The sequence below is a fragment of the Pimephales promelas genome, chromosome 3, assembly GCF_988280905.1.
Source record: "Pimephales promelas chromosome 3, fPimPro1.hap1.1, whole genome shotgun sequence".
In the NCBI taxonomy this organism is placed as follows: Eukaryota; Metazoa; Chordata; class Actinopteri; order Cypriniformes; family Leuciscidae; genus Pimephales; species Pimephales promelas.
The window spans coordinates 41,523,029-41,550,616 of NC_142771.1; the positions used below are offsets into that span (position 1 = coordinate 41,523,029).

Below are 27,588 nucleotides of genomic sequence, written 5' to 3' on the forward strand. Positions count from 1 at the left end.
TAGTTGAAGTCTAGACGGTTATTAATGTGTTTGTTTCCAGCGTCGTTTTACGTTATTTCGCCATATATCCTTCTCCCCCTACTGGACGCATCAGGAACAACAGGGGCTTAAAACTGTCAGGGGCGTAAAACTACGGAGAGCCTTGGCACTTCCTATTAGCCCCGTTGTGTATTATCTTGGTTGCAGTTCCATTAGAATTCCACTGGAGGTGATCGCGGGCGAGCGCAGAATGAATGGGAGTCTATGGGGCTAAACGGCTAAATGTGTCTCTTTCACCTGCTTGTCGTTAAATCAACAAAGATTTTATTGTTGATTCCGCAAGTTCAATATAGATTATAGGCCAAAAGTCGAATGAACGAGTACTTATGTCTTTTCGATGTCTCACAGGTTAGGCTGTTGTTGGCTGGAACACGCTAGCATTCTGCTATTGTGTGACGTCATCACATTTTTGAACGGATTTCTAGAACAGATAAGTGAACTTAAAATGCAATTTTCAGCTGAGTGTATTTTCTTAGCCCTCCCTTTTGAATGCAACTTTCAAATTACTTGACAAAAAATTACATCCTGAGAAAAGTGGATTTTTGGGGGTGAAACCCCATTGACTCCCATTCATTCTGCACTCGACCGCGAGCGCCCCCGCATGGACAGAAACGCGTTACTGCAGCCAGTCCAGAACCCGGAAGTAACCAGCCAGGAGCTCTCCCCATAGATATACATTATAATGTCTAGATGTCTCGTCCGCGCTGCTGGCCAATGGAAGTCGACGTCTTTTTTTTTATTGCAAATTAAAGAAACATACAATAACAGAGATCAGAAGAGAAAAAATAAAATAAAATAAAAAAAATACAATAACAATAAGAGAGGGGTTACAGACATCAAAATAGATTGCATTAAGTTATACAATACAATATAACAATTTGTTAAAATAGCAAAATTAAAGGTTCTTTACAACAGGCTCAATAATATTTAACCTTTAGTGTTTAGAGGTTTCGAAAGATTTTTAAAGGAAGAAAAAAGGGACTTTATATCTGATGAGAACATTTTAAAATCCGGCTTACAATGGTTCTGGCTTTGGAGGTCGACGTCTTGTCACAGGCAGCTTGCTAAACAACCATAACTTGCTAAATTTTCTACCGATTTTCAAACGGTTTGGTTTGTTATAAACGTCAGAGATGTTAAGACACTGAATACTTATTAATAATTAATGGACTTCCATATGAAAATGCAATAAATATACGCACGCACAGGTATGTTATTTATGTTATATATATATATATATATATATATATATATATATACACACACACTTTTATAATATGAATATTACTATTATAATTTAAATAATTTACATTTTTATTTCAGGATTATTTGATGAATAGAGAGTTCAAAAGCACAGCATTTATCTGAAATAGAATCTTTTTGTAACATTAAACACCACCGTTAAAAAGTTGGGGTCAGTAAGAATTTTTAGTAAGCTACTAAAAGGTCCTCCTAAAATCCTCCTAAATTCAGTGATGGACCTAAATGCAATCTCAAACTTTTGAACGGCAGTGTGTGTCCATAAAGAAATGCTGCGCTCACAGTTCTTGTTATTAGTCAGCTAATAACTACAACCACATCCACAAAGATTGTAATTTAGACAAAAGATTAGTTTTAAAAACCTATATATAATTGAACAGCTCGATTGTGGTCAGCCTTGATAACGTGCGCAAGTAGCCACCCGTGACACAACTGCACGATTAAGTCGGTTTTTTTTTTTCTTTTTTCGAAAAGAAAAGCTGCAATTTTAACATGTTCAAGCATCCAGAATTATAACCACCTTAATAAAATTTGTAAGAAACAAAACCGTTTGTAAATCCGTCAAGATTTCAACGAGATAAGAGGATTTGTGTTCGTGCAGATCACTGGACTTACATCAGGTAACACAGAGCACGCCAGAAAGCTTGCCTGTGACAAGATGGCCGCCGGTGATTACGTTTGAGACTCCGCCGTAAGAAATCTAGTCTTTATTATGTAATCTATGGCTCTCCCCATATCTGATTCAGACTTTCTAAAATTGAAACCGAAAGCAGACCGACGCCTATTCGGGAGATAGAAAATCAGCAATCGCTTCACATGTGACTGTAAGTTCGTTAAACTTTTCATATCTGTATTATCCATGGATTATTTACGACCAAACAGACATAATGACGACATTGGAAAATGATAAAGTGGAAAATTACTTTTATGATCACTTCTACTGTTAACACTCATTAAATGGCCGAAAATGGTTAAACTTACATTTTTTCCCTTTAACATGAGCATTTAAGTTTAACGTTTAAATCTTTGGTTGACTTGAAACAATTTCATTATTTACAATCTAGCTAGCTATAGGCTAATGTGTGTTCAGAGTGACGCAGTAAGACTGGTGAAAATAAATGTAACGTTAGGCCTAGTCGCAGAATACTCTCATAAACGCGTGAAAATAACCTCATATTTGCTTAATTCGAGACGGAAAACGGATTGGGAAAAACACCTGCAAGAGTTCAGCAGTGTTATTAAAGTGAATCCAGTGTTTTTAAACGAGGCTGCTGTGTTTTAAAGGTGGCCGACATGTTGCTGTATAAACCAACATTTACAGTAACTAGAGAAAAACTGTTGATGTTATTAAAGTAAAGTAAATGCTATTTAAATGAAATGTGTCAATTCAGTGAGTTCTGTGCATGTTTTCTGTGTCCACACACAGGTCTGGAATCAAGTCTCTCTTATATTGAGGAAGAGATCCGGACCTGTAAAATGAGTGTGTGTGAGGAGAGAGAGGAGGAGGCGTCTGTTCACACTCAGAGAGCAGAATCTCCAGTATCCAGCTGTGTGTCCATGAAGAGTAACATCTCCATGATTATTCCCCCTGAACTCAGTGGTCGGCCATCTTCACGATTCAGCTGTGTGTCCATGAAGAGTAACAACTCCATGATTATTCCCCCTGAACTCAGTGATCGGCCATCTTCAGGATTCAGCTGTGTGTCCATGAAGAGTAACAACTCCATGATTATTCCCCCTGAACTCAGTGATCGGCCATCTTCAGGATTCAGCTGTGTGTCCATGAAGAGTAACAACTCCATGATTATTCCCCCTGAACTCAGTGGTCGGCCATCTTCAGGATTCAGCTGTGTGTCCATGAAGAGTAACAACTCCATGATTATTCCCCCTGAACTCAGTGATCGGCCATCTTCAGGATTCAGCTGTGTGTCCATGAAGAGTAACAACTCCATGATTATTCCCCCTGAACTCAGTGGTCGGCCATCTTCAGGATTCAGCTGTGTGTCCATGAAGAGTAACAACTCCATGATTATTCCCCCTGAACTCAGTGGTCGGCCATCTTCAGGATTCAGCTGTGTGTCCATGAAGAGTGACCACTCCATGATCATTCCCCCTTTGTTCAGTGATGGACCTCCTGTGACCTCTTACCCTTTGTGAGTATCATGAAGTTCAAGGCCGGTCTAGATTCTGTTGGCGCCCTAGACAAGATATTATATTATATTATATTACATAGTGGTGCACTGAAATGAAAATTCTGGGCCGAACCCGAAACCGAAAATTTTGGATGCACTTGGCCGAAATCCGAAACTGAAGCTGAAAATGGCTTCTTTTAAAAACATATACTATTTATATAAATATATATATATTTAAATTGTATGAATTTAATGGATCTGAAACAAAACAAAACCTAAAAATTTTTTAACAATAAATAAATATAAATAATAATACCAAATAATATTATTCTTTAAGTTTTATGTTCCATCAAATAAAATTGTTTTAACAGTTGTGCAAAAAATATCCACAATTATCTGAATTAGGGCTGCAACAACTAATCAATAAAATCGATTATAATCGATTGTGAAAATCGTTGTCAACGAATATCGTTATCGATTAGTTGGTCTGATTACTTCACAGGGATTGTTTACATGCTACATGCGCTTCATGAGGCACACACACGTAAGATCTTTCTCCCTCGCGCGCAACACGGACGGTTTGGAGCACATTATCTTCTGTCTTCATGCGCGCTCCTGATTCCGTGAGTTTGAACTAATTTGCGGGCATCAGGAAACCGCTATCAATATGCCGCATACATGAAAATCACTCAACTTTCGGCGAAATTCGCCGTTTTGAAACCAATCCTGTATACTTTATACTATATGAAGCCATACTATAGTATAATGTGAGATAGAAATGTTGACGAAAGCTTTTCCCTCCGCTGCGGCTGTCAGCAGTGGTGTAGTCTAGTTTTTTGTAGTGAGTATACTGTGATATACCAGCAGCCCCCCCCACACCGCCGCCACCACCACCCATTTGCGAAAAATTTTCAAAATTTGTGTGCTATTCCTTTAAAATTCTGTTTCAATAGATTTGATTATTATTTTAAAAATTATATTTTACTATACAATTTTTTTCATAATTCCATCGAGTTACTTTATTTATCTCTATAAACTGTTGTAAATTAAAGACATTTGAGCTTCTGTGTGTTTTAATAAACTATTATTAGTATTATTAGGCCTACTTGAAGGCCTATAATCTACTGTGCAATAGTAACATATTTCTTTTATATTTTCTTCAAGTGATACAAAACGTTGATTTTGACAGGTTGCATGAAGCAGGGGCGTCATAGGATTTTGATCATCACTTAGGATTTTTTCTAAAAAAAAAAGACAAAAAAAGGTAACACTTTAGTTTAGGATCTAATGCTCACTATTAACCAGTTTCATTACATGCAAAGGCAGGGTTTTATAATCACTGTTGTCCCAAATGTGAGGTAGGTCAGTCATGGGGGTTCAGGGTTTCCCTGAGAATGTTTATTTCTCTGATCTACATATGTGCATTTTAGGATGTTTTAAAGGCCAAAAAAAAAAAAAAATAGATAACAGCTTTAAAACCGTGTCAGTGGGCACTGGGCAGCTGATTATTTCTCTCTCCTCATCAGCATCACCCTCTTTTTCTCTTTGTTTTTATCTTGCCCTGTCTCTTCCCCTCCTAAAGCTGAGCTTTGACTGATATAGGCTTTTCATTTTTATCAGTCAGTGAAGACAGTAAACATGGGGTCAACTAATAGGTGGATTTTCCCTATGAATAATTTTTCTCGGACACGTTTATTCACTGAAAGCTACTAAAGCTAGGTAATTAAGTTTATTAAATGCACATTCATTATTGATCTTATGACTACAGGGCTGTAGACAGGGCTTTATAATCAAAGAGGTCCTAAATTTGAGGTTGGTGCTTCAATTTTTTTTTTTTTAATTTCTCTGATGTGCATTTCAAGACGTTTGAAGACCAAAAAAGAATAAGAAATAGCTTTAAAACCATGTCAGTGGGCAGTACATTCTCTTCCCCTCCGAAGGCTGAGCTTTTTTAATGTACTAAAGGCTGCAATTTTTATTATATTCTCAATATGTACACATTCATTATTATTCTTGTGGCTAAAATGACGAAAACTGCTTTGTTAATGTTTCTTGTCCCCTCGTAATGACAGTAAACTATTAAATTGCATGAGTCACGTTACAGGCCTATTTATTTCAGTTCAAAATGGCAAAATTAGACAAAACAAAACTATATTAATTTGCCTGTTTTTTTTTTGTCATTCGTTTAACATTTATGACCTAAAAAATTTAAAATATGAAGTTAAGCCACTTGCTTTCGTGCTTTCAGTGAATGTCCTCCTGACACACACACACACACACACACACGAGGCTCAGAAAGACGCGCGCCAGTATCGTTTTCTTTTTCGTTCTCTTGAACGAACAATAACACACACATGTATGCCATATTGTCTGTTTTGTCGAGTATCCTCTCAAGAACAGTCTTAAATGAGTTAAATAAAATCTTAAATGGAAGTAAATAGTAGTGAGAGAATGAAATGCGTGAGATCCTGTCAGCAGCGGCAGATCTTAAAGTGACAGGAGCCATTAATTCTGTCAGTAAAGTTAACCTAAAGAACAGAGGGAACAGAGAAAATTCTTGACCAAAGACCGTTTGTAGCTTTGATAAGGATTAATCTATATTTCATTTATAATTTATGCAGTGCGAACTGTTTTATAACCTTATTCAATTTCTTTATGGTACAGTTAAATATGACACTTATTATGGGTTTAATGAGGATTGTCTTAAATTAAAAGTTTTTATAGTTTTTGAAGCCTAACGTTTAAAATTTTTGGGAAAATCATTTGCATCGAGATATCACTAGCTATAATATTAGTAATACTGGCTTTCATTCATAAAAAGATGCCATTAAGATACAGATGAAAACCATTATTTTCTCAGTAATGCCGCATGCTTTGGCACTATCATCTTCAAATTTCTTAGCCTTTTCAAAGAGTGTGGCCACCGAGGGTGTTTGTGATGAAGTTGAGGTACTTTTAATCAATGTTGTTTTGCGGCACTCCTCATGTTCAATAGGATATCGTGATTTCAGGTGGTGTATCAAACCTGTTGTTGAAAGGTTTTTTGGCACCGCACCCCCTCTTGAGATTTTTGCTGAACAAATGTTACATGTTGAAACTTTGGTGTCCTCATCTAAAACTTTAAAATACTTCCATACCGCTGACATGGTTAATCTTTAAAAGGCAGACGCGTGATAACAGCTCAACCGTGAGTGAAACCTAAGCGCTTGGACACGGATGGGAGGGGTGGGTGGGTGACATTAATTTTCGATATAGTTTTCAGCCGTTTTTTTTTTTTTTTTGCCCTGAAACCGATAATGCCATTTTCGGTGCACCCCTATTATATTATATTATATTATATTATATTATATTATATTATATTATATTATATTCACTGCCCCTAAAAACAACAATACTGGAAATAACACACAGAAACACAAGTGTGTGTATGAGTGCACAAATAGTTATTAAAATAAAGGGTAAAAAGGCTATATATGTATCCAAATTGAATATATATAGATGATAGTCTTGGAATCCAGAGAAGCATCATTAGCCTCTCTCCTGGTGACCCTATTCTTGAACATAGACTGGACAATTATCCAAACTTATGGTTGCTGAACTTAATGTGCTGCATACATTTATTTTTATTTTCTATTAATATTAAATCTGTGCCTGGACACCCAAAGCTGCAAGTCAAAGTAGTAAATCCAACCAAGTTGTCTTTGAAATTTGTCTCAAACTATCAATATCTGGGAGTTTTAGGCGCAGTAGCCAATATGGCCGCTAAGTGACATTCAAAGTCTATTTAGTGATTTAAAACCTTTAAGGATTTTATTTCATGAATGCTTTGGGCTACTGTCCTCTTTTGATAAAGACACTTAGGATTGTATTGCTGAAGTGAAAGCAATCAACAGTAAAAGTCAAAATAAAGTTTTACACTCAACTTGCGTTATTTGTAAATAAAATGTTCCGTTCCAGTTGAAAAATTCTAAAGTAGCTCCTCAAAATATCAAATAAACATCAATGACTCACAAATTGTAGTTATAATTCTTACTTCTATATTGTTTTTTTTTTCTGCTCTTCTTTGCCTCAAGGCCGGGATTGTCTAGCCTGGTAATACCAGACTGCTACTTCACTTTGCTTCGTAGACTGAGTCTGGAATGGCATAATAGAGAAGTGTTTTCTCTCATGCAAAGGGTTTTCTCTCATGAAGTATAAAATCATTGGTTACCTGTAAGCCAATCAGATGAGTTTATTTATGACGTATGTTAAGCGCTGACACAGCCGCATCGAACCACAGACATTATGCATCAAACTCGAATCTATGATCGAACTTCCTCTGTAAACAGGGAGCGGCGCTTTTGTAAGGGCTGCAAAATGTGTGTCAACCGGGAATGAACAATTCACAAACTAGGTTATTTATATGAATTACTGAGTTGCGGCCGCCCGCAGCATCGGCGTGCCCTGCTCTCACGAGTCATGACTGATTTAGCTTCCGCCGCCCCGCAGCGCCGCGAGGGCGAGACCGAGCCGCTGCTCTCGCGAGTCATGACTGGTTATTAGGAAGTTCATTTTACTGACTCTCTGAGTCATTCGAGTCATTTCGTTTATTTAAGTGGCTTTAAATGTTATAATTTTAACAGCCAAATTCCCCGATCACATCCACCTACGCAATGTTGATCATATTCTGAATTAAGAAATCATAATGCAGTAAAAAATGATTTACAGGGAACATAAATAATCACTTTACCTTCCGAGTCTTACATTCATTTGTCACGTGACATTCACAATGAACAGATCGTTCATGAATCACATATCTGGGACTAATGCAGCAGGATGTCGATACGAAATATGGTGGATTATTATTATGATAATAATAATATGATAATAAGAGCGCACCAGGAGTGTTCACAGCCGAGGAGACCGACTTACTTGTCATGGCTGTAAAAGACGGAGAACTGACGTTGAATGGGGGTAAGTTATGTCCTTAGAGTTATGCATATAGTTATGGCCAAACAGGTCTGATCCGTCATTACTACAATTAGCCTGAAAAAAATTGGGTAGTCTGAATGCCTAAGCTTGAAGTGTTAATATTTTTCCTTGTTATAATGATTTGCAAAAATAAAAACGGCTGCATCTGTGTTGATGAGAGAATCAAAAGTGTATGCGCGTTGTGCAAGCTACATAATGGCCAAGCATGCTGTTTTTTGCTGGTATACGTTGCAAATAGAGGGGCGGCTAAATTGTTTTTCGCCTACAGCGGCAGAAGTGCACGCGCCGGTCCTAGCTGTAAACACTGATGATGCGAGGGAAATACCGGAGTGAACATGGCTGTAAACGACCTTTGCTTCAGTTTGCAGTACCCCGGAATGTTCTCCATAACAGAGCGAATTGCATCCCGTGTCTTGTTTCCCATTTCTGCGGTCGTTTCGGTTTTCGATTTCTCTAACCTGCAATGTAAAACTCGGGCTTGGCGCTTAGCGTCTACGTCACGGCTCTCAGCCCGCCCTCTGTTCGTTGATTGGCCGGCTGTTTACAGACCGGTGGAAAACTGAAAGATAGGCCGCTATCTCAGACTCACTACAGGAGCGAAATGAAATTAGCGGAAGTAGGAAGTCTGACGTAGTCAGGCTAGGGATTGTCCATTGTCAAGGCAGAAAACGACAATTGCCCTTGTTGTTTGTGAAACAAACAAACAACACGGGCTTTCATTCTGCTCAACTTTTAATTCATAAACTTTACCCACTTATATTATAATTTCTATAAGAAAACATGTAAAACTCGATTTAGTGTGCTTGTGAGGGCCCTAACCAGGTAAACTTTCAGATGCCTGCTGAAAATCATCAGGATGACCTCTGAAATTAAAGCTTATTTCTAGGAAGGTCCGTTCGAATGAAGGAGAAATGGCAATTAGAAAATATTTTCAAAATGCTCCAATATATTTTTTTTAATTACATGTTTTACGGTCAAGCACTTTGTGACTTATCTATAATAAACAATTAAAAATATTTTTTTTGTTTTTCCTCAGTATCAACATCATGAAGAGAAAGAGAGCAGCTTCTCCAGTATCCAACTGTGTGTCCATGAAGAGGCAAGAGCCCCCACAATTCAGTGATGGAGCAGTAACCTTTGACCCTGTGTGAGTATCATCATGTAGACACATAAACACATATTTCATATCACTAAAACTCATTAACATGTATAAAAAGTAACAAGTGGAAGTCAAGATGCAAGACTGCTCAAACCAGACAGTGAGAGCAAATATCAAGGAACCTTTAAAAAGCAGGATTCATATCAGCTGATCAAAATAAAATTAAATCTGTGATTAGTATAAAATCTTTTTTTTTTTTATTTCTAAAGGAAAGTGGCAAGTTAATCTTCTCTGACTTCTCTGTCAAATGCTTCACTTGTGGCAAAGGGGACTTTAATGTGCAACTAGGAAATGCGGAAACAAACTGAGTTTGCAGTCTCTTATAATAAATCATCTGTCATCAGTCTCCATTTAGATGCTAATTAATTACATGTAACCATATCACACTACAGTAGATATACAGTTGTCTGAAAGAACAAACACTTATTTCTACATGTGGTATAATTTTCATATTAAACATATTTAAATAGTTTCTTTATTTTCACAAAGGTCTTTTCTGTTTTTTTTTTTGTGTCTCTGTCTTAATGTGTTTCCAGTGGTAGGATAGCTGAGCTGATCCGATATGCGTCGTCTCAGACCAGCACATCCTCCTCCTGTCAGAAACACATCAGTCATCATGACACAGAAGCAGGTCTGCAGCTCGATTCTCACCAGCCAGTGCATGATGATCTGCAGAGAGTCAAAGACCAGCACAAAACCAGCATGAAGAACAGATATGAGAGCGTATTTGAGGGAATCAAACTACAAGAGAATCAGACTCTCCTGAACAGGATTTACACACAGCTGTACATCATAGAGGGAGAGAGTGAAGGAGTGAATGAAGAACATGAGGTGCTACAGATGGAGAAAAGTTACAAGACCCTCCAAGACACTCCAATCCACTGCAATGACATCTTTGATCCTTCACCTGAACCAGGATATGAGGAGAAGAAAAGAGAGAAGAAAGACAAAATCAAGACTGTTCTTACTAAAGGCATCGCTGGAATCGGGAAAACCGTCTCTGTGCAGAAGTTCATTCTGGACTGGGCCGAGGGAAAAGCCAATCAGGATGTAGATTTCATGTTTGTGCTTCCATTTAGAGAGCTGAACTTGATTAAAGATCATCAGTACAGTCTTCACAGACTTCTGCTGGACTTTCATCCTGAACTTCGAGATCTGGACTCAGAGATGTATGATGAATGTACAGTTGTGTTGATCTTTGATGGTCTGGATGAAAGCAGATTGACACTGATGTTTTCAGACAGTGAGAAAGTTTCAGATGTGACTGAGTCTTCATCTGTGGGTGTGTTGATGTCAAACCTCATGAAAGGAGATCTGCTTCCCTCAGCTCTCATCTGGATCACCACCAGACCAGCAGCAGCCAATCAGATCCCCTCCAAATACATCAACCGTGTGACAGAAATTCAGGGATTCAATGAGCCTCAGAAGGAGGAATATTTCAGGAAGAGAATCAGTGATGAGGATCAAGCCAGCGGAATCATCTCTCACATCAGAAGAGCAAGAAGCCTCCACATCATGTGTCACATACCCGTCTTCTGCTGGATCTCAGCCACTGTGCTTCAAAACATCCTGAAACAAGATCTCAGTGCAGAAATCCCTCAAACTCTGACTGAAATGTACATACACTTCCTCCTCATTCAAACTCATATGAGGAACCAGAAGTATGAAGAGAGAGATCCAGAGAAACTCCTGCAGTCCAACAGAGACGTGATTGTGAAACTTGCTGAACTGGCTTTCAATCAGCTGATGAAGGGCAATGTGATGTTCTATGAGGAGGACCTGATTGAGAGCGGCATAGATGTCACTGACGCCTCAGTGTATTCTGGGATTTGCACTGAGATCTTTAGGGAGGAATCTGTGATTTATCACAGGAAGGTTTACAGCTTTGTACATCTCAGCTTTCAGGAGTTTTTTGCAGCACTGTATGTGTTTTTCTGTTATTTACACAAAAACAGTGAAGTTCTGAAAATGTTCTTATCAGGAAAGTCCAGAACCCAATCTGGAAATGTTTCGCTCGATGTCTTTCTGAAGGGAGCAATGAATAAAGCCTTGAAGAGTAAAAATGGACACCTGGATCTTTTCCTTCGATTCCTTCATGGCATCTCGCTGGAGTCCAACCAGAGACTCTTACAGGATGTGCTGATTCACACAGAGAACAACCCAGAGAGTCTCAAGAAAATAATCCACAACCTCAAACGAGGTCAAAAAAACAATGTCAGCCCTGAAAGATGGATGAATCTGTCACACTGCTTGATGGAGATGAAGAATAATTCTATTGTTGATGAAATTCAGACATTTTTAAAATCTGGAACAAACGACAAACGTCTTTCTTTTGCACAATGTTCAACTTTGGCAAACATGATCCTGATGTCAGAGGAGGTGATGGATGAGTTTGACCCTAAAACGTACAAGTTCATATCTTCACAAGAGGGTCTAAGGAGACTGTTACCTGCTCTGAGGAACTGCAGAAAAGCTCTGTGAGTGTGAAAATATTAATATAATATAAACTGAATTGAGCATACTACCCCCATCATTATAGATTTCCTGTGGCACTGTAATGGCAATTTAAAATGTTTCATTTATTTACATAATTTTGAAGTGTCCACAGATTAAAAGACTGAAAGTGTATCATTTCGCGGATGCAAACATTGCAATATCGATGCTGAAATGATACATACTACACACATTTATACTAGTAGCCCTAGTATAAATGTGTGTAGTATGAATGGAATCCAGACGAACTACATTCGCCATGTTGTCATTATTATGTGACCTACAAGCGTCAGTTACGTCGCTTCACTGCCATTCATAAAACCTCTCCCTTGCCAGAAGTAATAGGACATCTGTTTTTCAAGTATTCAGACATACTGCTCTGTTAACATACAGTTTTGGCATACTATATAGTAGGGAAGTGTTCGATTTCAGATTCTGTGTTTCTGTGTCCATATAAAGCATGTGGATTTGAGGCACTCGATTGGCCATCCATTTCTAATATCTAGCCGTAACATTCTAACACTGTATCGTGTCACACTGTGCAAGTGTGGCACTGCAATGCGGGGTGAACTCTAATCCTGCAAAACCCACTTCTAACTTACAAGTGAGAAATATTTCTTTACCCAGAGTTAAAAGCGGAGTTTAGAAAGACTATAACCAGTGGTTAATTTTAGTGTGAAAAACCTTGTAAGAACATGTATGTATATGTAATGTAAAATAAAAGTTCAACCCAGGCATTCCTGATCTCTAACATCTCTCCAATGCTCAGAAGCTTGTGCATTATTAACACAGGACCAGTATCTCATGACTGATCGTAACCTTTTAACCATAGTCATCTCTTTTTTCAGATTAACAGACTGTGATCTCACTGATCAGCAGTGTGAAGTTGTGGCTTCAGTTCTACAGTCATCAAACTCCTCCCTGAGAGAGTTGGACCTGAGTAACAATCACTTGCAGGATTCAGGACTGAAGCTGCTCTGTGCTGGACTGAAGAGTCCAAACTGTGGCGTCAACATACTGAGGTTTGAGTTTCACATTCATTCTGTAAAGTAGAAGAAAGCAGTTTCTGAGAAACACTGTCAATATTTGAAATCGACACCCCCTCCCTTCATTGCTCCACCCCTGAAAATAATTAACTCGCATGTCACATGTGCATAGGGTGACCACACGTCCTGTTTTTCCTGGGAAAGTCTTGTATTTTATCTCTCTTTTAAATGTCCCAAATTATTGTCACGCGAGAATAGCCTAATCAAAGGCAGCCAATCTCATCATTTTGGAGAACAAAAATAACATCCTATCACAATTCGTAATCGATTAACTTGCAGTTGGTGAAGGCAGGATATTAGATAGAGTGAAGGAGATCAAGTAAGACGTGAAGATGTCAAAGAAGCGTGTGTGTTAGGCTTGGGCGGTATTACGGTAATATCGTATACCGCGGGATCTAAAAATAGCAACGGTATCATTTTCAATATCGTCATACCATTTTAAATACCGTCATAACGGTATCATTTTCAATATCGTCATAAGTGCAATGTTTTAAATAAAATTTATTTAATGGCTAAAATGCTTATATCTGGTTCTCATGACGTGACAGTGTGGTGATGAGAGAGTGGGGGAGAGAGGGCAAAGATTGCAAGTTGCGCACCGAGTGACTTGGTCTCGAAGAAGAACACGACTTCTGCAGTTTGGCAGGGATGGGCATTTCAAGCAAAAATAATATTAAAAGATTGCCTGGTATTATTCGATTATTATTTGAAAATTGTGCCCCACCACCACATGCACGCCACATGCATGTAGTCTACAGCGGGACGGACCGTGTGACACTTAAATATAAGCTAGGTTTGAAAAAAAACGTATTCCTTTCATATTTTTTTAATAATATGATGTTTTTCTATGTATGTTGATTTTATGAAAAGGGAACTTCATGAGATGACTAAGATAAGATCATAAAATGCGCAATATCGGAAAACATTTGGAATGGGTCAGTCAGACATGATTATGACCACTTATTACGTTTTGTTTTGTAGAAATCCTTTCTTTAAAACGAATTTCGTTTTGAATAAATTGCATCTTCATTTTATTTTTTTTTCATCAACGAATTGCCTGGATTAATTAATAATAAGCAAATATAGTGATCAGGACACGCGCCGGCGCGTGACTGGAGCGCGACTCATACATGAACTGAACCTCGCATATAAGAAACAAGATCTGAGAAGTGTGTATATATATAGTAAGCTTGAAATGTCTTCTTTAACAATCTAAAAGAAATTGGCTGCCCTCTGCTTATGTTTAGGCTAATTCATATGAAGTGTGCATTACTCTTTATTCGCGTTCACTACCGCGAAGATGCGAGTTTGCATGCAATCTTTATCTTTGCAGCAATTGACATAAAAAAAAACGTTGGGTCAGTCAGACATGATTATGACCACTTATTACGTTTTGTTTTGTACAAAGCCTTTCTTTAAAACGAATTTCGTTTTGAATAAATTGCATCTTCATTTATTTATTTTTTTCATCAACGAATTGCCTTGATTAGGCTAATAAATAAAAAGCAAAGATAGTAATCAGGACACGCGCCGACGCGTGACTGGAGCGCGATTCATACATGCACTGAAACTCGGCATATAAGATACATGTCTTAATGATCTGAGAAGTGTATATATATGTAAGCTTGAAATGTCTATACTTTTAAACAAAACAATTACAAGCTAAAAGAAATGGGCTGCTCTCTGCTATAGGCTTATTCATATGAAGTGTGCATTAGGCTACTCTTTATTCGTGTTTTCATACCATGAAGATGCCAGTTTGCATCGTCAATGCAATCTTTATCTTTGCAGCAACTGACATAGAAAACACTAGTTTATTAATAAATAATTTTATCTCGGCTCCACTCGGCTCGCGTCGAGAGCTCGTGGCGCGTGATCTTCAGAAATGCGCTGCTCTCTCTAGAGGAAATATCACCACTCTGCTCACATTCTCTGGTGTGAGACAATGTGTATCTCCTGTTTTCTAATAGTTGATTGACAGCTTTTAGATGCATTATTGGAACCGACACTCTCTGGTTGAACGTGGCATCACGTGTGATGCCGTCTGAGCCTTGATCTCATCATTTTTAATTAGTCACCGTAATACCGTATACCGCGGTAAAATAGGGAGGAGGTTTGACGGTATGAAAATTTGGATACCGCCCATGCCTAGTGTGTGTACATTTAAAGAGGATCTTCAAAAAGAGTTATTATGTGGAGTAAGTTTTGAAAAAAGAACTCAATGCGGTATCGTGCTGAATGACACACCAGAAGTGCTCTCTCAGACAGTGCACAATCCCAAATCAGGGTTTTTATTACATTGAAGATTTTTTGCCTGTCTCCAAAACGATTTTTTTGTCTTTCCTGACATAAACCCCACTTTTAATAAACAAAAAAATCGCCTCGGGTTACGACTGTAACCTTTGTTCCCCGAGAAGGGAATGAGACACTGCGTCATCGTTATGACACTTTGGGGAATGCCCCAGCGTAGCGTATCTGAAGCATGAATGAAATCTGTCCGATCCTGATTGGTGCTGCGTCACGATGTAGTAAATGACGGCATAACCGGAAGTTACAAAGGGGACGCTGACATAAACAACACCAGCTCTTTTGCGATGAAGCAAGCGCTCTGATCGCGATAGGTGTGGCGATGAGACGCAGTGTCTCGTTCCCTTCTCGGGGAACAAGGAAACTCGCGGTAACCTTCGAGGGAACTCCCACAGCGTCATCGTTATGACACTTTGGGGAACGAAATGCCCACTATGCCACACCAAAATCATGCCCGTCCTAATATAAAGCTGGGAGACCAGGCACACTTAGGACGCGAGCACTCTAGCGCCAGGCGTCACGGGGAGTTGCAGACTGTAAAAACGTATGAAGGTGTGCGGGGTGGCCCACCCGGGCACATCGCAGATCGCTAAAGGCGAAACGCCAGAAAGGAGGGCCATCCGAGGAGGCCATGCCACCTGGTGGAATGAGCCCTCACAGCCATAGGTGGAGGCAAATTGTGCACCTGATAAGCCGCGGCTATAGCCTGGACAATCCAATTACTGATTGTCTGTTTAGATGCAGGCAGCCCTTTCTTGGGTGAACCAAAGCACACCAATAACTGGTCTGACTTCCTCCACTGGGAAGACTTCTCCAAGTAAACCCTTAGAGCTCTGACTGGGCAGAGCAAGTGAAGTCTCCCCTCTTCCGCCGTCTCATGAGGTGGAGGATGAAAGGCCTGAAGAACCACTGACCGTGCCGCACTGGATGGCACCTTGGGTACATAACCCGGTCTAGGATGTAAGATGGCCTTAACTCCGCCAGGGGCAAACTCCAAGCAAGTTGGCGATAAAGCCAAGGCCTGGAGATCCCCCACTCTCCTCAGAGAAGTTATGGCAAGGAGAAAGGCCACCTTAAAGGTCAGGTTCTTAGCCTCAGCCAACTCCAGTGGCTCAAAAGGGGCCTCAGCCAACCCTTCAAGAAACACTGCCCGGCCCCAGGTTGGGACTCTGGAATGAGCCGCAGGCCTCATCCTCCGAGCCCCACGGAGGAAACGTACAACCAAATGGTGCCTGCCCAACACCTATAGGCGAGTGGAAAGCCGCAATGGCAGCCACATACACCTTAAGTGTGGATGAGGTAAGACCGGCGGAGATACGATCTTGGAGGAACTCCAGCACCGAAGCCACTGGGCAGTTAACTGGGTCCACCTCACATTCTCTACACCAAGTAGAAAACACATTCCACTTTGGGCTGTACAGTCTCCTGGTAGAAGGAGCCTTGGAGCTAAGTAGGGTCTCGACAACACCTGCTGACAGGCCAGCCTCTAAGTACCGAGCCCCCTCAGGGGCCAGACCCAAACGTTCCATTTTTCCTGGGAAAAAACTCCTCAGAGCCTTGTAGACCACCAGCATTTCCAGGCAATTGATGTGCCAGGAAGAGTGCCAGGTCTCCCACAGACCTCTCGCAAAGCGGCCGTCCATGACCGCGCCCCAACCAGTGAGGGAAGCATCTGTTGAAACGGTTTTCCGGCAACATGACGCTCCCAACACCGGTCCCTGGGACAAGAACCAAGGTTTCCTCCATATGACAAGGGAACGAAGGCATCTGCGCGTTACCCTAATCATACGGAATGGATTTCCCCTTGGGGAAAACCCCTTGGCTCTCAACCACCACTGTAGGGGTCTTATGTGTAGCAGGCCAAAAGGTATGACACTGGACGTTGCTGCCATGAGCCCCAGCAGTCTCTGAAACTGCTTTCCAGTGAGGTTGTGGCCTAGCTTCACTCTGGAGACCATTGGCTGTATGGACTCCACGCGTGCGGGAGACATCTGTGTCCGCATTGTCGTGGAGTCCCATACAACTCCCAGGAACTTAGTCCTCTCGGATGGCGTCAAAACACTCTTTTTTGTGTTGAGTCTCAGCCCCAAGCACCTGATATGGGCCAGAATGACATCTTGATGCCGAACTGCCATCTCTCGCGACTTTGCCAATATTAGTCAGTCGTCGATGTAGTTGAGTATACAGATGCCCTGGAGTCTCAGCGGAGCCAGCGCCGCATCCATGCACTTGGTGAAGGTGCAAGGGGAGAGAGCTAGGCCGAAGGGAAGAACCTGATATTGGTACGCTTCGCCCCCAAAAGCGAACCTCAGGAACCTCCTGTGACTTGGAAGGATGGATATGTGAAAGTATGCGGCCTTCAGATCTATCGTGACGAACCAGTCCTTGAACTGGATCTGACTCACGATAGCTGGAATAGTGAGCATCTTGAACCTGAATCTCCTCAGAGAACGATTCAAGTGCCTGAGATCTATTATTGGACGTAACCCCCCATCCTTCTTGGGAACTATGAAGTATCGGCTGTAGAACCAGGACTCCCTGTCTGGCAGAGGAACACGTTCTATGGCCTCCTTGACCAACAGGGATTGAACTTCCTGTTCCATAACCCGAACCTGCTCTGGGCTGACCACAGTCCTGACCACCCCGTTGAACCTCGGGGGAGGGGAACTGAACTGCAGTCTGTAACCCCGCTCTACAGCACACAGGACCCATGCAGAAATATTCGGAAGGCAAAACCATGCGCCAAGATAATCCACTAAGGGAACCAGCCTCTCGAGGCTGGCCTCGGATGTTATTCGAGACTCGTTCCCGACCCCCTGAAGCCGCAGGTCTTAGTAGAGGTGGCTGGAGTGGAGTGCGTACGCGGGAAATCGGTGTGGCCCGAAGCGTACTGGACGGCGGGGACACAGCACTGATTCCCCGAGAGCTCCGGGGGGAAGGTGACCTTGATCGCTTCACCCCGGGGGGGACAGCTCTCAGCGGTCCGCCTGCAACTAGGACCACTTGGTGGAAGCATTCTTTGTCTGCAGGACGGTTCTCAAATCGACCTTAGGCTCAGAAGGCTTACCATGCAAGCGCCGTTTCCTTTGCCAGGCTCCCTCAGGAGGGGCGCGGGAGGCGACACTCTCCTTCTGTACATAACTGTTTGTCACACTTGCTACAAGCGGCTCCCTTGAGAGCCGCTCTAGCGTGCTGCACGCCCAAACAATGCACACACAGCTGGTGTGTGTCTGTGCCTGAAATATAGCGCGGACACGGATGCACACACTGTCTAAGATGCTCACTAGACATGCTTTCTTTTCAGTTTTTGAGATATAATGAAAAACAACAGTAAATAGCACAAACAATTCACACAGAGCGCTTAGCTGAAGAGCAAAAAAGCTAGTGTTTGTCTCAGCTTCCCCTTTGTATCTTCCAGTTGCGCCGTCATTTACTACGTCGTGACGCAGCACCAATCAGGATCGGACAGACTTCATTCATGCTTCAGATACGCTACGCTGGGGCATTCCTCAAAGTGTCATAACGATGACGCAGTGCGAATTCCCTCGAAGGGGAACTTATTAAGTGATGAAGTGTTTTCTGTGTTGAGACTAATCCTTTACAATTTCCTAACAGCCGGAATTAGCACACAACACGTCCACTAATGTCTGATTCGAGACCTAATGACTCATTTGAACCGATTTATTTTAATGAATGGTTAAAACAACTGATCTGTCCAACACTGAACTCACGAGACGTCACTGTCTGAATCGGTGTATAACAAATAATTTACTCAGAACACCTCTGAAAAATCTTAGCAAAAGTGTTTAGTAAGATTTAGCCTTAATAAGGCCACCCTTAAAAATATTCTTGTTTGCCGTAACCCGACCGACCCTGTCAATTTAGGGCCGACCCAATTTTTTTTTTTTTTTCCTTTTAGTCCGACCGACTTGCCGGTTGTAACCTGCGTTCAGCCCGACCGATTTTTTTTTTTTTTACTCTTCAAACGACCAATTCAAATTCAATAAAATAATATTAATTATATTTTAGTTAGTATTGTAAAAGTTGCTTGTGTCTACATAGCCAACAAACGTAGGCTACGTTCTTTCTTAAATAAAAACCCGTGGCGTCATAGTCATCCGATTATAGCCTACACCATTGGTTTAACGTTAAGCGTGTCACTATATGGCTTGTACGTTCGCTCGTTCCCGCTTGGTACCCGGTATTAAAAGGGCAACGGGGCTGAATATCAACCATTTCTATAATAAAAATATTAAACAATTTGTCTGTAATGCAATTTTGCTATTCGCAGTCCAGAAGAGAGAGCGATCTCTCACCCGGAGCCACAGCGCGCACAGCACGACAGCCCTGCTTAATGAGTGACAATGAGGACAAAACGTGGTTACACTTTAGATCTGGGATATTATTCTAATTGTATTTTAGATTTCCGCTTTCAAAGATTATAAAAAGAAGATATTTGAGATGAAACCATTACAGACGCATTGTGTCTAGCGCAACTTCCTTCCCTTCACAGCGCTGCGCTGTCATTTCTTCCTAAAACCCAAACGTACCGTCAGAATCAGCATGATCGGTGATTGTTGTAAAATGCAGTCTGTACTGTTGCTAAACTGCGGACGCGTTCAATCATTAAAAGAGCTATTAAAAGCACAAAAGTCTGCGCAAGAGAAGTTGTTCACGACGCGCGACACGCGCTCCGAAATGCACTAAAACGAGACAAGAAAAGTAGGCTATCGCCTCATTTTGGGCTTCATGTGCGCATCTAAACCATCAAATATACATAAAATATAAAATGACCTGATCTGAGATTCATTTAAACACAGTTTATGTCTTAATTGGATGTAAATTGGGAGAAAATGATGGTGCATCAGTCATCTACAGTAGAGTTCTGCATTCGGTCTTAAAGGGGCAGTAGTCTAATAAACGTGACGATTGAGCCAATGCGAATCAAACAACAAAAGGCAGATAAAAATCACTCACAGCTCTTGAATGAATAACTTAAACTTTAATAAGTATTAATCTAACTATGATAAACCATAGTGTCATTTTACATTTGATTACTAGCTAAATTAAATTTCTTTTCAGAGAGAGCGACAGACTTAACTGAAAAGCTAATTTTAGACCTTCCTGAAATTAAAGCACTGTGTATATAGGCTAATTTGTATCTTTGTTTAATTGTATTCTTTGTTTGACCATGTGTTTGTACTTGTTTTTGCTGATCTCATGTATATATGCATAACAAATAGATATTTTATACATTTTGTGACATTTTGAGCCTAAAATGTAACTGGTCGTATTTTGCATTAACACCTAGCGGTGGATGCACAGTTTGAAGACCCAGTCAGTGACGTCACAATATGCATTTTTTTTTTTTTAAATTCACGATCACCATCTCCAAAATTGTACCTTTTTTTTTACACTGAATCTTGGAAAAAAAAAATATAGACCTACCTACCGACCCTTTTTTTAAAAAAAATTGCTGTTACTGCAAACCAAAATATTTTTAAGGATGGCCTAATCCACAGTATTTTTAGGTCATTTATATTGACAATGTCTAGTAAATTGGCAATACAATAATTTAGTTTAGACTGGAGTGAGGTTAAACAATAAGCACAAAATAAGTTGTTGTTAGCTAGCTGCTAATTTTATTCTATTGTAAATGGTATAAAATGAGACTATTAGTTAAATTAATATTTTTAATGTTACTTTTTAATTTTTATACAATAAAATACCAAAATATTTATCAGGTCTAGCAAAAAAGAATCTTATTGTCACAGTCTGCGTCTGCACCATCCTGTCTGCATCTCCTTCACTACACTTCCCATGATCCTCTCGTCTGCACACCTGAACTCACTCCCTCATCAGCCTCCCATTCAGCGTCCTGTTTCATGTGTCTCACCTGTTTGCACCTCGTTATGTTTTATTCTTGCCTGTATTTAGTCCAGTTCAGTTCAGTTAGTCTTTGTCGGTCAATGTCTGATGTTACTGTGTGTTGCGCCCGTACTCCTGTCTTCTCTCCTGTATGTTGGAATTAAATGTTATCTTCACCGTTACTCCGGACTCCTCGTTCCTCTGCCTGCACCACACCCTGACACTTATCTTACCAAGTTTTGAAAACCAGTTGGAAAATCTCAGCTTTTTTGTGCAAATAGGGCAAGAAAGCATGACCGTGATGGTGACAGGTAATTAAGTGGGTATGCTACTTTTTACTGTGTGTGTGTGTGGGTGCCTATATCTGTCAGCCACCACCAAAGACCATTCCAGGAAAAACCCTGGAAATGTAAATGTCTTTGCACCCTGATGGTCAAAAACAGACATGGTTGTCAAAATGTCCATCATGTGGAGTATCTCACGTAAATACAGTCAATTATGGCTTAAGTAAACACAAAAACTGTACAAGACTTGTGTGTACGATCTGCAGTTCTGCAGAGTCAGCGCCGAGACGACGACAATGCAAAGAGTGACATTACGGTGCGATTTTAATGATGTGAATATTTTCCAGAAATAAAAGTTCCAGATTTTTTTCCAGATATTTATTTTTCATCAATTCTTGCACCAAACACAATAAGATGACATTTAATTATAGTAACAATAATTTAAGCTCCTTATTATGTAGCCGAATCTGTGCTGGTTTGTTTTAGCCGCCTCCAGTTTTCACTTTGTTTTGCCTCCAGCTAGCACCGTGACGTAACTGTGACGTCTGCGCAAAAGGGGTCTATAGTAATTACAATAACTGGGTACTAAATAGGTGCTAACCATGAACCCACCCCTAAACCTAATCTTAACCCATGCAGTTGTATTACCCAGTACTTTCTAAAGGAAGTACTGTAAGAACATGTAAGTGCATGTAATGTAAAATAAAAGTATGTATGGAAGAGAGAGGCCGCACTTTGCATATACAGTTTTATTATACACAAACGCGTTTCGGCGCGTGCCTTCTTCAGTGTGCAAAAGAACAATACCTTATCCAGTCTTAAATGCCCACACCAGTTAACACACCCATAATCACATCAACCAATGATTTAGAATGATGCACGTGTTACCAATGAATCCATTAATGACAGACAAATACACATAATTAGATAGGCTACAATATGTAATACAATTCTCATAGTATATTTTAAAGAAAACAGCTTAAAGATAGATCCTCGTTCATACCATTGGGAATGCATGTGTTGAAATTAAAAATATACCAAGCCTCCCTTTGGAGGAGGCGGTTCTCACGGTCTCCCCCTCTTGAAGACCGACCAACACACTCCAGACCCATAAATCTAAGCATATTGGCATTGTGTCCCTCAGAATTGAAATGTCTTGCAACTGAAGATTTCTCATCATTCTTTCTAATAGCACACTTATGCTCAAAAATTCGGGTCTTCAGTTGTCGCTTCGTTTTGCCCACATAAAGAAGCCCACAAGGACAAGTCAATAAATACACAATAAAGGTAGAGAGACATGTAATTCTGCCCTTAACTTTATAGACTCTGCCTGTTTTTGGATGTGTAAACGTATTGTCTGTCAGCATAAAGTTACATGCAGCACAATTCAAACACTTGAAATTACCGTGAGGAATTTTGAAAGGGAAAGGCGCCTGTGGATGCGCAGGAAGGTGCGAGCGCACTAATCGATCTCTCAGGCTGGGTGCTCGTTTATAGCAAGTTCGCGGTAAGTTTTGGAACGTGTGTCCTATGTGAGGATCGCTACTTAAAATGTGCCAATGACGTTGCACGATGTTCTTTAAACTATTCGAGATATGGCCATAAGTCGATACACAGGTGACCGGGGTGTTATTTGATTTTACCTGATCAGTGCGTTTAGTCATCAAGTCAGTGCGCTGTACACTGCGCGCGCACTCTACACAATCACGCACTAAATTGTGTGTATAGCCCCTATCTATAAATCTTTGACATAGCTCTCCTGCTTGTCGCTCAAAATCTTCATCATTACTACAAATACGGCGCACTCTCAGCAGTTGACTATACGGTAGACTACGTTTAAGAGAGGGTGGATGGAAACTCTGATAGTGTAAAAAAGAGTTACGATCAGTCTCTTTTCGATAAATTTCAGTCTGTATCGTGTTGTCCAACTTTTTCACTAATACATCCAAAAAAGGCAGAGTCCTGCAGTCATAGGTTAGTGTGAATTTAATCGAGGGCAATCTCGAATTTACATAATCATGGAAAACAATCAGTTCATCCTCCGAGCCCGACCATACAAAGAATATGTCATCTATATACCTATACCATACTTTCAAATACTGGTTAAAAGGATTAGATTCGTAGATAAAATCTTGTTCGAATTTGCCCATAAAAAGATTGGCATAATTTGGCGCCATGGGTGAACCCATGGCAGTGCCTTGAGTTTGTAGAAAAAAATTATTTTGAAAAATAAAATAATTTTTTGTAAGAACTTCATGAGCCAATGACAACAAAAACTCAGTGTGCGGAACTTCATTCATCTGCAAGAAATACTTTAAGGACGCCAAACCTGCATCATGCGGGATATTGGTATACAAGTTGGTCACATCCATAGAGCACAATAAATCAGTTGTACAAATCTCCCCAATACATGACAATTTCATCAGAAAATCATTAGTATCTTTTAAAAAAGAAGGCAGGTCATACACTAAACTCTTTATATGATGGTCAACAAATTTAGACAACGGCTCAGTTACGGATTGATTCCCAGAGACTATTGGACGCCCAGGCGGATTGTCCAGCCTTTTATGAATTTTTGGCAACGTATAAAACACCGGTCTCAATGGGTTAGTTTGTAACAGAAACCCGTATTCTTTTTCATTAATTGTTGCGTTAGATACAGCCCTCTTCAATATAGTTTTTATCTCTACACTAAACTTCATGGTGGGATCACATTGTAAGCTAGCATAAAAGTTAACGTCACCAAGTTGTCTCTCTATTTCTTGTACATAAGCAGACCTATCCTGGACAACAATTGAGCCTCCCTTGTCTGCAGGTTTAATGATTATATCATCATCAGCCATCAACGCATTTAGTGCTTCTTTCTCGGAAGGCAACAAATTGTGTCTAGTAAAATAGTCATCCGACTTAAAACAGGAGAAAACATCTTGCTCTACCAACCGACAAAATGTTTCCACTGATGCATTGTTCGTGGGAGGGAGAAAGGTACTTTTCGGTTTAAACAAAGTCTTTTCAGATAAAGGAGGAGAAGATTGCTCGAGAGAAATGTTCGTGTTCGTGTATTGTCTTACGATCCCTTTTGAATAGAAAGCCTTGAGACGAATAGTCCTAAAGAACTTAAACATTTCTATTTTAGTCACAAAAGGGTCATTTCCCTTTACGGGTACAAATGAAAGACCTTTGGATAAAACAGAAAGTTGATCTTGACTTAGCTGTTTTGTTGAAATATTGATGACACTGTCGTTTATCTCTGTCCTCTTGCGCTTCTTCCTCCCCCTCCGCGTTTTATAGTGCCGCCCTGCGTCCCTCGGGAAGAACCTAGAGGAGGTCCGCTGTTGGAGCGTAAAAAACGTCTGGTGGAAGACGAGTCGGTGTCAGTGCTCAAGTCTCCAGATGAGGCACTACTCACGGCATTGCGTTGTCTTTGTCTTTGTTTTGGCCTGCCTCCCAGCCCGTAGTTTTCCCGAAGCCAAGGATAGACATTGTTGTTACGATAATCCATAGTGTCTCTATGATACTTCTCCATTTTTTTATGTTGAGTCTCCGTTTTGTATGCACTTATCTGCGCGTCACATTTCTGTAGAAGTTCTTTAAGTTGCGCCGAGGAAAATTTTGTCGTCAGCTGCGCTTCTAGATCTGTAATCTCTTGTTTGATTGTAGCAAGTTTCTTGTTTTGATTGTCGACTATTAACAACATTAAGTCAAGAGAACACTTATTGAGGATATCGCACCATTTCTTACAAAATTCCGGATCATCACGGCCCAATGTTGGTTCCTTCATAATGCGTAATCCTCTGGGTATGCGTTTATTCCTCCAATATTGGGAGAGTACGCTACCATGAAGCAGTGCTCTTGTTTCTTTCTTGCGTAGATTCTCCAGTTGATTAAATTGTGTCTCCCAAGTGTCGGTCGGCATTTCAATCGTTGATATTGGGAAAAGGATTTGCTCAGAGTCTTTATCAGTGTAGGCAAACGTGCTAGCTCTCACATCAGTGAGACGCTCCACTTCTTCGTAAGACATCTTTAGAGGAGCTCCGCTCAAAACGGAGACTCAACATAAAAAAATGGAGAAGTATCGTAGAGACACTATGGATTATCGTAACAACAATGTCTATCCTTGGCTTCGGGAAAACTACGGGCTGGGAGGCAGGCCAAAACAAAGACAAAGACAACGCAATGCCGTGAGTAGTGCCTCATCTGGAGACTTGAGCACTGACACCGACTCGTCTTCCACCAGACGTTTTTTACGCTCCAACACCGGACCTCCTCTAGGTTCTTCCCGAGGGACGCAGGGCGGCACTATAAAACGCGGAGGGGGAGGAAGAAGCGCAAGAGGACAGAGATAAACGACAGTGTCATCAATATTTCAACAAAACAGCTAAGTCAAGATCAACTTTCTGTTTTATCCAAAGGTCTTTCATTTGTACCCGTAAAGGGAAATGACCCTTTTGTGACTAAAATAGAAATGTTTAAGTTCTTTAGGACTATTCGTCTCAAGGCTTTCTATTCAAAAGGGATCGTAAGACAATACACGAACACGAACATTTCTCTCGAGCAATATTCTCCTCCTTTATCTGAAAAGACTTTGTTTAAACCGAAAAGTACCTTTCTCCCTCCCACGAACAATGCATCAGTGGAAACATTTTGTCGGTTGGTAGAGCAAGATGTTTTCTCCTGTTTTAAGTCGGATGACTATTTTACTAGACACAATTTGTTGCCTTCCGAGAAAGAAGCACTAAATGCGTTGATGGCTGATGATGATATAATCATTAAACCTGCAGACAAGGGAGGCTCAATTGTTGTCCAGGATAGGTCTGCTTATGTACAAGAAATAGAGAGACAACTTGGTGACGTTAACTTTTATGCTAGCTTACAATGTGATCCCACCATGAAGTTTAGTGTAGAGATAAAAACTAAATTGAAGAGGGCTGTATCTAACGCAACAATTAATGAAAAAGAATACGGGTTTCTGTTACAAACTAACCCATTGAGACCGGTGTTTTATACGTTGCCAAAAATTCATAAAAGGCTGGACAATCCGCCTGGGCGTCCAATAGTCTCTGGGAATCAATCCGTAACTGAGCCGTTGTCTAAATTTGTTGACCATCATATAAAGAGTTTAGTGTATGACCTGCCTTCTTTTTTAAAAGATACTACTGATTTTCTGATGAAATTGTCATGTATTGGGGAGATTTGTACAACTGATTTATTGTGCTCTATGGATGTGACCAACTTGTATACCAATATCCCGCATGATGCAGGTTTGGCGTCCTTAAAGTATTTCTTGCAGATGAATGAAGTTCCGCACACTGAGTTTTTGTTGTCATTGGCTCATGAAGTTCTTACAAAAAATTATTTTATTTTTCAAAATAATTTTTTTCTACAAACTCAAGGCACTGCCATGGGTTCACCCATGGCGCCAAATTATGCCAATCTTTTTATGGGCAAATTCGATTTTATCTACGAATCTAATCCTTTTAACCAGTATTTGAAAGTATGGTATAGGTATATAGATGACATATTCTTTGTATGGTCGGGCTCGGAGGATGAACTGATTGTTTTCCATGATTATGTAAATTCGAGATTGCCCTCGATTAAATTCACACTAACTGTCAAGTTTCCCACTTTTTTATTCAGCTCTGCCCAAACTTGATAAGGCGTTCAAACATTGAAGGACGCAAGAGAAAGCAACTCATTGACTTGACTGTTTATTTTCTGGGATTGCAGAGGTATTTGCAGAAGCAGTAGTCAGCAATAGGTCAGAAATAGATCAGCAATAGATCTGCAACAGATCTGCAATAGGTCTGCAATAGGTTGATAATCTTTAAAGATAAAAATAAACAAAAGAAACACACATTAATATAAAAAAGATGTTATTTAAAGTAACATTTTAACATCACCATATTACCTACAATGTAAATCAACTAAATCAAAATGCTTTGACAAGAAATAATAAATGTTAACAAACTTAAACACCTTTCCCTCAAATCACACCAAATCATACAAAATCTTAGCATCAATCAGTAATG

The 27,588-nt window shown here is 40.2% G+C and overlaps 1 protein-coding gene across 1 annotated transcript in view; it reads left to right on the plus strand.

Annotated features, from left to right (window-relative positions):
• Nucleotides 1–2,046: 2,046 nt before the first annotated feature.
• LOC120466836 (uncharacterized) overlaps nt 2,047–27,588 on the plus strand; it is a 72,885-nt gene continuing 47,343 nt past the window's right edge. Inside the window, 5 exon segments of the mRNA XM_089128922.1 lie at nt 2,047–2,123; nt 2,726–3,452; nt 9,439–9,549; nt 10,098–12,038; nt 12,903–13,076. Coding sequence (XP_088985048.1) covers nt 2,776–3,452; nt 9,439–9,549; nt 10,098–12,038; nt 12,903–13,076 — 2,903 coding nt within the window. The 5' untranslated portion in view covers nt 2,047–2,123; nt 2,726–2,775.